Source organism: Meriones unguiculatus, chromosome 11 (assembly GCF_030254825.1).
Source record: "Meriones unguiculatus strain TT.TT164.6M chromosome 11, Bangor_MerUng_6.1, whole genome shotgun sequence".
NCBI classification, from domain to species: domain Eukaryota; kingdom Metazoa; phylum Chordata; class Mammalia; order Rodentia; family Muridae; genus Meriones; species Meriones unguiculatus.
In genome coordinates this window covers 77,761,790-77,775,083 of record NC_083359.1, presented here as the reverse complement: position 1 = coordinate 77,775,083, position 13,294 = coordinate 77,761,790, and the positions used below count along the sequence as shown (strand labels likewise).

The window sequence follows — 13,294 nt, the reverse complement described above, 5'->3', positions numbered from 1 at the left end:
GAGAGAAGAAAAAAAATTATCAGTTAAAATATACTTGAACTTTAAAAAAAGGTGACCAAAGAAATGGCTTAGCTAGATTTTTACTGGGTTTTGAAGATTCTTTGAACAGAGGCTTAAGAATGTTTTAGATCCTTCAGAGTTACCTGGAAGCTGCGCACACTTCCCAAGGCCAAGGCTAAAACCCTCGTTTCAGTTGGATTCAGAGGCGCTCACTGAGGATGAGTCACCCAGAAGGTCATGTCTGTTCAAACGCAAACAGCTGGGCCTGACGTACCATCAGTCAGTGGAGGAAGAAGACGGCCTTTGGGAATGGCAAAGCTTATCGTTGGTGGGTGGCAGCTGCTTACTGTCATGAGCAAAGGAACACACACTTAAGTGAGTTAGTAAAACCAGGCCTTCTGGGGGGTCTGAAATAGGGTCCATAGTGCTTCTTCAGTGACCGGCCTTTGCTCACACAGTGAACAGCCGTTGGGTTTTCTGGATGCAGAGTGTTCCTCTCAGAGAGTCGTGCTGTTTCCTGTCAGCCACTATCTTATTTGGAAAGAAAATTTAAGAATCTATTATTTTTTATATTTAATTTCTGTGTATTGCAGGTTTAATATTGTTCTGGTTTTGAGTTTTTATGTTTTGTTTATCTGGTTGGTTTTAGTGTTTTGAGACAGGGTTTCTGTAGCCTTGGCTGTTCTGGAACTCACTATGTAGACCAGGCTGTTCTTGAACCCAGAGATCCACCAGCCTCTGCCTCCCGGGTGCTGGGACTAAGGTGTGCAGCATCACTGCCCAGTTTTGGAAATTTTAAACGAGATTTCTCAAAGATTAAACATCTTATAAACTGCTTTAAAAAGTGTCTTTGTTGTGTGATGCATGAAATGAAATACAGATTATTAATTTATGATTTACTTGACATGCATTTACAGTGAGCTGTTTGAAGTGGACCACATCAGAACAATCTATCACATGTTCATCGCGCTCCTCATCCTCTTTATCCTCAGCACACTCGTAGTAGACTATATTGATGAAGGAAGGTAAGACAAGGGGCCAGGTGGCTAGTCGATGTGTGAAAACTTGATTGTTCTTATTTGCTTAAAAAATTATAATAAAGCTAATAAAATCTAGGACCCACAAGTGATAGAAAACATGAAATATTTCTTTCTCTAAAGATGCCTCAATTCCCTTAGTATGATTATCTCCAGTTGTAACAGTTTTCCAGTAATTGATACAACTTCATTCTTTAGACTGGAAAAAAATTGCATTGTGTATATAAACCATGTTTTTCTTACGCATCCTCCATTTGTGGACATTTGGCTTGGTTTAGTAACCTAGCTGTTGGAACAGTGCTATACTTGACACCCATGAACTTGATGTGTTAATGTTGCAGTATTTGGAAAGCCTGTGTATGGGTGGGTGTGGGGGAGAGGGAGAGAGAGAGAATTTTAAGTTCTGTACACTCATTGCATATTAAAGGTTCACTTCTTTTCTCCTTGACAGGCTGGTGCTTGAGTTCAATCTGCTGGCCTATGCTTTTGGCCAGCTTCCTACTGTTATCTGGACATGGTGGGTCATGTTCCTGTCTACACTCTCAATCCCCTATTTCCTGTTCCAGCGTTGGGCCCATGGCTACAGCAAGAGTTCTTACCCACTGATACATTCCCTTCTCCACGGCTTTTTCTTCTTAGTCTTTCAGCTTGGAATTTTAGGTTTCATACCAACGTACATTGTGTTAGTGTACACACTGCCGCCGGCCTCCAGGTTCATTGTCATACTGGAACAGGTAAGGAGTTGAGCGCTGTGCTAAGGGGGTGAGGCTAGGCCTGTTTAAGTAGTGACGGTGATGATTTAGTACTGCTGCTGTTATTAGCTGACGCTAGTGCTGGATCCATGCTTATATGTAGCTCAACACCACATGTGCACAAGTCCTAATTTTTCCGTCACCTGCTCCCAAATCCTGGGCCTGCAGGCATGTGCTGTCATGACTAGCTTTAGATTTGAAGTGTTTAACTGGGCAATATTTTTAAAAATTCATTTTTCATTTTTAATTATTCATTTTTATTATTTTATATTTAAAAATTCAGTTATCTGGACCTGAAATAGTTTATATTGAACTTTTTGTTTGTTTTGTTTTGTTTTTTGAGGCAGGGTCTCTTGACATAACCCTGGTTGTCCTAGAACTCACTGTGTGAACCAGGCTGTCTTGGATCTCACAGATATCCTCCTGCCTCTGCCTCCCAAGTGCTGGGGTTAAAGGTCTGTGCATCATTCTCAGCCCCCTTCAACAGATTTTTAACTTCTCAACTTTTTTTTTTTAATAAACCTATAATACTTCTGTTAGGTGCAAAATAATTAGAGTAATTACATGTCCTTCTTTGGAAACTTTCCCCCTTTTATAAAGCCTAACTTGAGTTAGTTAATGCAAATTGAAGTTCTTTTATGTGAATATTACTCAGTGCAGTTCTGGAGTTACCAATAGGAGACAAGACAGAGATAGGAAATTCACTTTCCCTCTTCTTTGGCAGATTCGTTTGGTAATGAAGGCTCACTCGTTTGTCAGAGAGAATGTGCCAAGAGTACTAAATGCAGCCAAGGAAAAATCAAGTATGTAACCTGTCACCACGAAGAACTATTGATAGAATATTTCACCCTTTGGCATACTGTGATGACGCTGCATTCTGTAAAGTGTATTTCATTTTAAGTGCATGGATGCATATCGATTTGGAAGATGCATTATTTCCTGAGTATTCTGTTTTGTCCTTTTTTCTGCAATGCAAAAAGTTTATCTTTGGACTTCTGTAGCGTAGCATTCACGGAATGTTAAGAGCCTCACTCTATCTGTGCCTGCTTCCTTTGCAAATCATTGCTTCTCACTCTAGAATTTCTATCTTAGTCACAGTAATGGCTTAGAGAGATGGACAGTACTGGGTTCATGAATATCAAGTCATTTTAGGGGACCAGAAAGCAGAACAGGAGCCAAGAGGTCATGCTGTCTTTCCCTGTTTGTTCGTTTGTTCTTTTCTTTCTTTCCTTCCTTCCTTCCTTCCTTCCTTCCTTCCTTCCTTCCTTCCTTCCTTCCTTCCTTCCTTCCAGTTTGTTTGTGTGTGTGTGTGTGTGTGTGTGTGTGTGTGTTTTGTTTTTTTGAGACATGGTCTCTCTATATAGCCAGGACTGTCCTGGAACTCACTTTGTAGACCAGGCTGGCCTCAAGTTCACAGAGATGCTGCCTCTGCCTCCTCAGTGCTGGATGTGCGCACTACCACTCCCCCCTCCCTGTTCCTGTTGCCTCTTTTGGCTCTTCTAGTTTGCTGGGAGACATCCAGGATCTTGTAATTCAATAGTGTTCCTTTTTTAGGCACAGTTCCAGTACCCACAGTCAACCAGTACCTGTACTTCCTGTTTGCTCCTACACTTATTTACCGAGACAGCTATCCGAGGTAACCTTGCAATGAGGAGGAAATGTGCGGAGCACCCGAGGTGCCGCAGTGAGGGGACAGCTTTGGAGGAGGGCAGTCCATACAAGGCTACAGGGAGAATTGAATGCCTCACGTGCTCATTCTAGCGGGCCAATCCTAATTAATGATTCTTGATAGAAGGATACCATTTTGTCATGATTTTGATGTTAAAATTTGTGGGGGGAGGTTGGAGATCAAATTCAAGGCCTGGAGGCTAAACTACACAGTATCCTACTAAGCTATTCCTCTAGCCCATGAATGCTGTTCTGTGTAAAAAAAACAAAACAAAACAAAAAACATTGTTAGGCGATTTATACTGTAGATAGAAGGACAACAGAAACAGTTCACTGCTTATTTAAGAAAACCTTTTTCCCTCTTTCTCTTTAGGACTCCCACTGTACGATGGGGTTACGTTGCTACACAGTTTTTGCAGGTAACTTTAAGAATGCCTTGGATGTTATTGATATATATACACTTATATATTTGTATATTTATATATTTTTATATATTTGTCACCCAGCTTCTTGCTGGGTGGTGATGGTGCACACCTTTAGTCCCAGCACTCAGGAGGCAGAGGCAGGCAGATCATTTGGTCTGAGGACAGTCTGGTCTATGGAGTGAGTTCCAGGATAGCCAGGGCTACACAGAGAAACCCTGTCTTGAGAAAAACAACAATAACGACAAAAACCAAATGGGCTTTAAAAACATGTATGATTTATCCTTATTTTATGTGAATTGGTGTTTTGCCTATGTGTATGTCTATGTGAGGGTGTCAGAAGCCCTGGAACTGGAGTTACAGACAGGTGTGAACTCCATGTGGGTGCTGGGAATTGAATGCAGGTTCTCTGAAAAAGGACCCAGCACTTTGAACCACTGAGTCTTCTCTGCAGCCCTGTAAATCTTTTTGAGACAGGATTTCTCTATTATGCAGCTCTGGTTGTCCTGGAGCTCACTGTATAGACCAGGCTGGCATAGAACTCACAGAGATGCACCTGCCTCTGCCTTTCAAGTGCTTGACTAAAGGCATGCGCCATCATGGCTGGCTCTTTTTTAATCCATTTAAAATGTTGGTTGAGCAGGGGCTGTGTCTTGTGCCTTTGATCTTAGCACTTGGGAGGTAGAGGAGGGGGATCTCTGAGTTCTAGTGTCAACCAGACCCTGTCTCAAAATTATTTTTTTTTATTTTTATTTTTTATAATGTACGTCAACAAGCAGTTCAAATCAAAAGCTTTTGTTAAGATGCCTTCTGAGCTGCCCTGATGCAGGTGATGGTAGGCGCTTTGCCAGCGTCAAAGGTCATTCTTGTCATTAAAAGAGAATATTTAAATTAAAGTAATTCTGTTTTGTTATTTCAGTAAGAACCTACATAGATTTCCCTTTGCCTTTCCTGGGTGGGGGTGCTATGTGTGTGTTTTATTTTATCCTCACTCATTTTGAGAATCATAAATCCCAGAAATTCCCATTTTAAATTCTGTTCAGGTCAAATACTCAGTTGTAAAATGAGTTGTCTTATTGTAGGCTTCATAAACATGTTCTTGGATTTAGATGCTATTTGGGCCAGGTGTAGTGACATGTGTCTATAAACTCAGGATGCTGAGGCAGGACAATTATTGAGTTTGAAGCCAGCATGGGCTACACAGTAAGACATGGTCTTCAGTAAATGATTAGGGAAAAACACAAAAACCCATGGCAGAAACGAAGCTTGAACATTACCTCTCTAAAGGAGTGTGGCTGTTGTATATACTGGGGTAAATGAAATATGTGTAAATACTAGTCAAATACCTATTTCTTTTGAGGGAAGAAATGCCCTTCCTCTTTCTTCACCCAGATGTCATGGTTTTCTTTGCTGTGTTCAGGTTTTCGGCTGCCTGTTTTATGTGTACTACATCTTTGAGAGACTCTGTACCCCGCTGTTCCGGAATATCAAACAGGAGCCTTTCAGTGCTCGGGTTCTGGTCCTCTGTGTATTTAACTCCATCTTGCCAGGTAACCTGGGTGTTCATTAATACATGTATGTAGTCAGGAAGGAAGCTGCTGTCTGCAGGTACCTTTAGTTCCCTGATTTTTCCTGTGAACTTAGCTGTAGATATGCCCATCCACCACTTCTCAGCATGCTCGAGAAGTGAAATGTCCCTCTAGATTCACTTCCAGCAGTGGGCAGTCCACATTTGTGTGTAGCTCCCTTTTCCTGTTAGGTTCTCTGGAGTCTTTTAGTCTCACCAGGCCATCAAATACCCATTGTTCAAGTGATCAATGATCCAGTGCTAAACCATGGCTTAGCCATTTCCGGAATGACCTCTAGGAGACTCTGGATGCTCTGGCCACATGTTGAAGTCTCAGTTTGCCACTCTTGCTTATCTTTCTGCGTTTCACCACTCCTTATCTCTTAGTTTGTGTACTTGTTTCTGGTCATACACGAGTTCCTACTGTGTGCCAGTGCCGAGGACTCAGTTGTGAGCAATGCAAACACAGTCTTTACTTCTGGAAGCTCACCCTGAAGAGCTTCCTTGACTTAACGTTCTTGTCTCTACATTTAGTGAAGTCTGTTGTTACCTTCCACCTTCCCTTCCTGTAACAGGAATAACTCCTCTGGGGTAACTTAACCTCCTTGGCTACAAGCTCATTGGAGATTAAGGATAATATTTTAAGATTTTTTAATTTATTTTTATATTATATATATATTAGTGCTTGCTTAATGTGCGTGCACTGTGTGCTAGCAGTGGCCTTGGAAGCTAGAAGAGCGTTGTCCGATCTCCTGGGACTGAAGTCACAGACAGTTGTGAGCTATCATGTGGGTGCTGGGAATAGAACCTGGGACTTCTGAAGAGCAGTCCATGCTCTTAACCACTGAGCCATCTTTCCAGCCCCAAGGATCATATTTTAAAGACACTTTCAGTTTCTCCTGTATTGTCCAGCAAAAACTTTATGAATCTTTTTTGAATAAGCAAATAAAATAGGTGGGCGTGCAGTGAGTATTTTACAATACAGTGTAGTAAGTGCTATATAAACAGAATAACTTTGTGGGCTCTGTTTCTCATATTAGTTTCATGTCTGTTTCTCATGACATTTGACATTGATCATTGAAAATATGCACAATTAAAAATTTTAATTAAAAAGTACTGCCTGGAGAAAAGTGATGGGAAGGTTTTCAGACAGAAGGACAGATAGAAAGGCCTGGAGTATTTTGGAATGGCAGAAATCACATTGTAGATGGTGTTTGCAGCCCCCAGGGGAGAGTGAAAGGGTTTTGGGCACCAAGTTCAGCTCTATGTCTAGGCTGGACCCATCTACCTTCTGTTAAAATTACATAGAAATAAATTATTTTAAAGTTAAAAAGTCACCCCGATTTCTAAAGTGTACTGTATCACTGCAGGCTACACAGGTCAGCGCGTTCATGACGGCCAGCTGTGGGAAAGCTCCTCAGTTGTCACTCTTGCTTTCAGGTGTGCTGATGCTGTTCCTTTCATTTTTTGCCTTCTTGCACTGTTGGCTCAATGCCTTCGCTGAGATGTTACGCTTTGGGGACAGGATGTTTTATAAGGTATTGTATATTTGCTCTCGTTTTTTCATATTCTGTATTTTTTTTTCCCTAATTGTATGTTTCTCTGTGTAGTTGTGACTGTCCTGGAACTTGCTCTGTAGACCAGGCTGGTTTGAACTCACAGAGATCCACCTGCCTCTGCCCCACAAGTACTGGGATTAAAGGCCTGTGCTGCCATGCCTGGCATTTCTAATAAATTTTGAAAATGTATTGGGGTTGGGGAGAGGGAACACACATGTACCACAGAGTTCGTGTGTGTTCCAGAGATGGAACTCAGCTTGTCAGGTTTGCCAGCAAGCCCGTTGACCTGCTGGGCCATCCTGCCGGCCCTCACGTTCCATTTTATCTCCATATTGTTAAGTGTGGAGTTTTGTTGACTAGTATTACCAGCTTTTTGACATAAATCCTGTGAGATAATTTTCTCTTCTACCAGTATTAGCAATTTTAGATCTGAAACCCTGACACATGTATAATTAATGTAACCCTCTGGCACCTGCTCTCTTTAGATAGGGGATGGGTGCTGGTACATATTCGGGAGGCTGAGGCAGGGTGATTACTGTGAGTTCCAGGCCAGCCTGGGCTACAGTAGAGTAAAACCTTGTCTCGGCTTAACTCCTTCCCACCTCCACAAAGAGCATATAGTTTCTGTTGGATCCCGTGACGATAGTGGTGGCTATGGCGGGAAAGTGTTTGTCAGAGGGCATTATGCCAGCCCCTTCACTGTGCATTTAGATTGGCTGTTGCATTTTATAAAGCGGCCCCAGCAGGTTAGAGCGCGCATGACTGCTGAGCAGCTCACAAGGGAAGTAACTTCCTTCCCTTTCAAAGCGGTTGTTTCTGCTTCAAACGGTATCATCAGGCTTCTGAAGCTGGCCTTGTCAAGTTCTGTTGTTTTGCCTTCAAGTCGGCCACTCCCTTCTCAAAGACAGGAAAGGTGGATGGTAAAGTTTAGATGTCTGAATCTGTGAGTCTTACCTTTAAATTGGGAGCAAGAAGATGGTCATTGGGAACACCATCTGAAGTTCGATTGTAGTGTGTTCTGTATCTTCCATCCTAGCGTGTTTGATAATGAGACAAAATGCACTCTGAGACTTAACCAGTGCATAGTGCTAACGCATGTTAGTATTGGGTACTAACCGCCCAAACGCCTTTTGGGATTTTTAGCATGTGTGTGTGGACTAACAATTTTATCATAATGTAATCCAGGCTTTGTATCGGGTGTATGTGCTCTTTGGAAGTGGTCAGGGGTTTTGCTGTGTGTATGATTTTATTCCTCCCCCTCCCCCCTCAGGACTGGTGGAACTCTACGTCCTACTCCAACTACTACAGGACCTGGAATGTGGTGGTTCATGACTGGCTCTACTACTATGCTTACAAGGACCTCCTCTGGGTAAGCAGCAGGACCTAGCTGGTGTTAGGTAAAATAGAGGGATGTTGAGGGGCCCAGAGAGATGCTCCGCGGTTAAGAGTGCTCGCTGCTCCTGCAGGGAAACCTGGGTTCTGTTCTCAGAAGCCGTGCGATGCCTCTTACAGCCACATGTAACTACAGTTCCAGAGATCAGAGATCCTCTTCTGGCCTCTGCCAGTTCTTGCGTGCATGTGGGACACGAGTATACACATCAAAACACAAGAAGCAAATCTTTACAAAAAAGTCTGGACATGGTGACACATACCTCCCGGTCCTTGGGAGGCAGAGGCAGGATCTCATGATTTCAAGGCCAGGCTGGTCTGCATCATAAGTTCCAGGAAAGCCAGCCAGAGCTACACAGTAAGGCCCTGTCTCAAAACAAAAGCCAGCCAAACAAACATGAAGGAGTTGGGGATTCTTTTACAGGCTTTGCTGCTCAGGCTGGAAAAGCTTGTTTAATTACCTGTGAAGAAGGGGTTATAGTTTCTGGTCCATTTCACTAGAAGTTTACATCTAAGAACCCATATGCTGTGACATGTACTGACCATGGAAACCATTATATACATTACTAGGACAATAGCATGCCTTTCTCTGGGCTTCACCACCTGGTTACAAAATTACAGTTGTGTGTGTAGGAGCTGAAGTGACTCCCCTTCCAAGGACCTTTGGGAATCTCATTGCTCACAGATAATCTCCCTCTACCTTCACACACTCCGTCTCTCACCCTCCTACACCGTCTCCCTCTTCTTCTCATCTCTCTCCCCTCCCTCTTCTTCCCTTTGTAGACCAGGCAGGCATAAAATTTGCAGAGATCCTCTTGCTGCTGCCCACCACACCCACTTTCACTTGGATTTGTTTCTTTGTTAAAAGTGATTTGCAGGCTGGAGAGATGGCTCAGCAGTTAAGAGCACTGGCTGTTCTTCCAGAGGACCCAGGTTCAATTCCCAGCATCCACATGGCAGCTCACAACTGTCTATAACTCAAGTTCCAGAGGATCTGACACCCTCATACAGACATACGTGCCAGCAAAACACCAATGTACATAAAAAAAAATTAAACAATTTTTAAAAAAGGAGATTTGGATTTCCATCTCTCCATCCAGAGGCGGGTTTCTGTGAGCCATGCGTTAGAGTATAATGTACTCAGAGTAACTAAGTTTAGTCTGTACTGCTGGCTGACACTGGTGTCTCTAAAGCAGTTTTCAGTGCGAAGCAGGAGGGCCATCCGCCTCGGTGGCTGACAGCATCCTAAGGAAGCAGTCGTGTGTTAGATTGTGAGCGCTCCCACTAACACTGAAGTCCCGCGTCGGGCTGAGGCACGCCTCTTAGTTTAAAGCCTTCGCTTTGGAAAGGGTGCCTGCCTGTCCTGTGTTCTTTACAGTGTTCCTCTGATGACTGAAATAGGAGCCTCGTGTGGTTCTGTGAGCATTTGGCAGGTGGAGGAGAAAAAGATCAGGCGTTCAAGACTAGCCTGCAGTATGTGAAACCTGGCTGAACAGCGTTTCTGGAACTCCTCAAAACAGTATTACAGTCTAGAAAGCTAGCCCCAGCACATGCGCCTTTAGGCAGGACACTTCATATCCAAACTAGAGCACTGAGCGTGTTCTTGTAATTATTTTAATAGTTAGATTAAACTAAGGAGTAGGCTTGGCAAGTCAAATATGATTAAGCAGGTACCTTTAGCACGTAATGATTATGTCTCATATTGTTATTGATGAGTACTGTCTTTTTTAAGTTACTAACTCTGATATTTTCTTTGTGCCTTAGTTTTTCACGAAGAGGTTCAAATCTGCTGCCATGTTGGCTGTCTTTGCCATCTCAGCTGTGGTGCATGAATACGCCCTCGCTGTCTGCTTCAGCTATTTCTACCCAGTTCTCTTTGTGCTCTTCATGTTCTTTGGAAGTGAGTGATTTGGTCTGCCGTGGATACTGGCTGTTACTCTAAAGGATAAAGGAGCCGGCCATGGTGGCACACACCTTTAATTCCAGCACTCAGGGAGGCAGAGGCAGGTGGATCATTGAGTTTGAGGCCAGCAAAGTGAGTCCAGGACAGCCAAGGCTACACAGAGAAAGCCTGCCTTGGAAAAAAAAAAAAGAAAGAAAGTGAAACAGGAAGGAAGGAAACTATGAAGTCACTTTAAAAAAGCTGGATGGTAATGCCATTTTAAGACAGTTTAGCAGGTGATCAGAATATCGACTTTGAATAATTATATGCAGTTGTGTGAACAGGTGTTTACATGCTGGAGGGAGATGTGAACTAGGTCGCCTCTCGGGGATCAATCATAAACACTGTCACTGTGCAACTCTTGAAAACAGGCCCTTCTTTGAGTGTGTGGAGAGGGGCTCGGAGTCACTCCGTGAAATGTATTTTCACTTGTTCTCAGCACTGTAGGCTTCCTGTTAGTTAGTGACTGCTAAGTGTCAATACTTGAGAATCATCTACTTTAGAGTAAGTGAGCAAGACACAGATGCATATGAATGGCCACTAGCTGGGACCCAGTCACAGCCTGGATCTAAGCCCTCATCCCTGGTGGACTACATTCTGATAACTGTATTTTTGTTCTCTTTCTAACTGCAGTGGCTTTTAACTTCATTGTCAATGACAGTCGGAAAAGGCCAATCTGGAACATTATGGTATGGGCTTCTCTTTTCCTGGGCCAAGGAGTCATCGTGTGCTTTTACTCGCAAGAATGGTATGCTCGTCAGCACTGTCCTCTGAAGAACGTGAGTTGGCAGCCTGGCTAGGGTGCTTGTCACCCCTGATGTGAGAGGGTGGGTGGTGTTACAGAGGGTGGTACAGTAGTGGAGAGCAAGGGAGAAATATCAGATAACTCTGAGATTGCGTTTCCCTTAATTTTACTACTATTTTCTTTCTTTTTTTTCCCTGTGGTTACACTCAGGTTTTGCTTGTTTTATCTTTCTGTTTTGGAAATATACTTCATCTCAAATTGGATCACTAACTTAAAACCTTAATTATAGTCACAAACACATGCTTTATTATCCTAGTCCTACCGCTATTTAGATTTTAGGCTAAAACCAAGTTTGGCTTAAATAAGCTGTCCTGATGCTACGAGACACAGTGCCTATTTACCGTTTAATCCGCGGTCCATGGAGCTGAGTGCAGTTTACTGAACTTCAGACACTTCTCAAAAAGCTTCTCTGTTGAATTAATTGGTGCTACTAGTAGAAAACATCTCAACACCTTTTGAATCAGAGTTTCTTCCACCTTAAAGGTCAGGCAAATGCTGGGAGGCAGTCTAGAGAAAGTACAGTATTTAGCGCTCAGCCAATATCTTCCCTGTGCCTAATTAACATGTACCATCGACATAACAATAAACAGTTCTTCTCTTATTTTCCCCATCATAGCCTACATTTCTGGATTATGTCCGGCCACGGTCCTGGACTTGTCGGTATGTGTTTTAAAAGCCCCGGCTCTCCCTCCTTTCTTGTCACTGAAGATTGGATATTCTTCCTGACTCTGAGCCAGCAGTCTTCAGCAAATACTGGATATATCTATGCCACGTTGTTTGGACACTCTGACCTTTCCAGATGGCTCACCTGAAGCTGGGCTCTGGGAAATTAACTTAATGCTATTCTTGTTTTGTTTCCTATTGGGGAAAAAGGAGACCAATAACTGAGGTAATGGCAGATTCTTGTGGGGTTATCTCAGCTCAGGCCTTGGTAGTTTTATCTGTTTATTTCCTTGATTCTATCCAACTAGAGACTAAACATATCTTGGCCATGAATTAGCCAAAACACTAGGAAGAAATCATTTCAGTACCTCTGGCTTATAAGTTTTTCATGTACACTCTTAGGAAGTATGCTAGTTAACTGTGCAATTGGGGAGAAAAATATATCTGTTATTTATGGTAGAAAGAGAAAATACCTATTTTTCAAAGATAATCTTGTTATGCATTCTGCTCATATCTTTTTTTGCTATTCTGTTTTGCTTTGCTTGTAGCTGGGAATGGAACCCAGGGCCTTGCTCACTGGCAACACACTGAGCCACACCCCAGCACCTACAGTTGTATTTTTGAAAATTCTGGTCTATTCTTCCCCCCCCCCCCCGTATTCTGTATAAGTTGTGATTTGTTTGAAACAATTAGCATTCTTTCAGCTTGAACTCAACACTAGTGCAAATTCAAAGGTCAAAAGTTTCCTTTTGAAACTTCAAAAATCATTTTAAAACAGATTCACTTAGCTGGTCATGTATTTTAGTTATTTTCTCATCGCAGTTCTATGGAAGATTTTATTATTGTTGGTTTTGTTTTTTTAGAGGCAGGGTCTTGCTATGTAGCCCAGACTATATAGCTCAGGCTGGTCTTGAACTTTCTGTGTTGCCTGGCTGGCCTTGAATCCCTGACCTCTTGCCTTGGCCTCCCAAGATCACAAAAGACATCACCATGCCTGGCCAAGATTTTTGTTTTAAAAACTCTTTTGTTATAACTTCTTTGAAGTTACTTAGAGATATCCTTTGGTACAGTTGCCTTATTGTTTAACAAGTAGTGACTTTCCTTGTTGTAGACTAGTGAGTCCATAATGGAAGTGTTAATCTCTCTACTAATAATACTGAAATGGCTACTAAGGATCCAGAAGCTGGCTTCTGGAGCATCTTCTCAGTCATTATACTTTAACAGTATTTTTAAAATGAAATAAATTACTGTGTGATCATTTGTAAGGACACGTACTCATTATGTGACATTTCCAAGTTCTGAGGTGCCCATTCCTCACCTGGTGTGGTGGGGGGACCCACTGTGCTTGTGTGCACGGGTCAGACCATATGCGAGGACCATGCATCAGAGGGGCATCGGACCTTGTAGCTCAACCTCCCGCCCCAGGAAATGAGCCTTACAAGTTGCTTACAGGCTGGTCCTGCGGCACAGCCATTGGGAAGCTTTGTGGT

General features: G+C 42.7%; 1 protein-coding gene across 2 annotated transcripts in view; it reads left to right on the top strand.

Annotated features, from left to right (window-relative positions):
• Positions 1 to 13,069, top strand: part of Soat1 (sterol O-acyltransferase 1) — a 41,475-nt gene extending 28,406 nt beyond the window's left edge. For both annotated transcript variants that reach the window (XM_021660393.2, XM_060364491.1), the window contains 11 exons: positions 918 to 1,025; positions 1,489 to 1,771; positions 2,514 to 2,592; positions 3,344 to 3,425; positions 3,831 to 3,876; positions 5,300 to 5,429; positions 6,887 to 6,984; positions 8,276 to 8,374; positions 10,159 to 10,294; positions 10,970 to 11,115; positions 11,758 to 13,069. In XM_021660393.2, coding sequence (XP_021516068.1) covers positions 918 to 1,025; positions 1,489 to 1,771; positions 2,514 to 2,592; positions 3,344 to 3,425; positions 3,831 to 3,876; positions 5,300 to 5,429; positions 6,887 to 6,984; positions 8,276 to 8,374; positions 10,159 to 10,294; positions 10,970 to 11,115; positions 11,758 to 11,814 — 1,264 coding nt within the window. In that variant the 3' untranslated portion in view covers positions 11,815 to 13,069. The remainder of the gene's footprint in view (positions 1 to 917; positions 1,026 to 1,488; positions 1,772 to 2,513; positions 2,593 to 3,343; positions 3,426 to 3,830; positions 3,877 to 5,299; positions 5,430 to 6,886; positions 6,985 to 8,275; positions 8,375 to 10,158; positions 10,295 to 10,969; positions 11,116 to 11,757) is intronic.
• Positions 13,070 to 13,294: the final 225 nt, after the last annotated feature.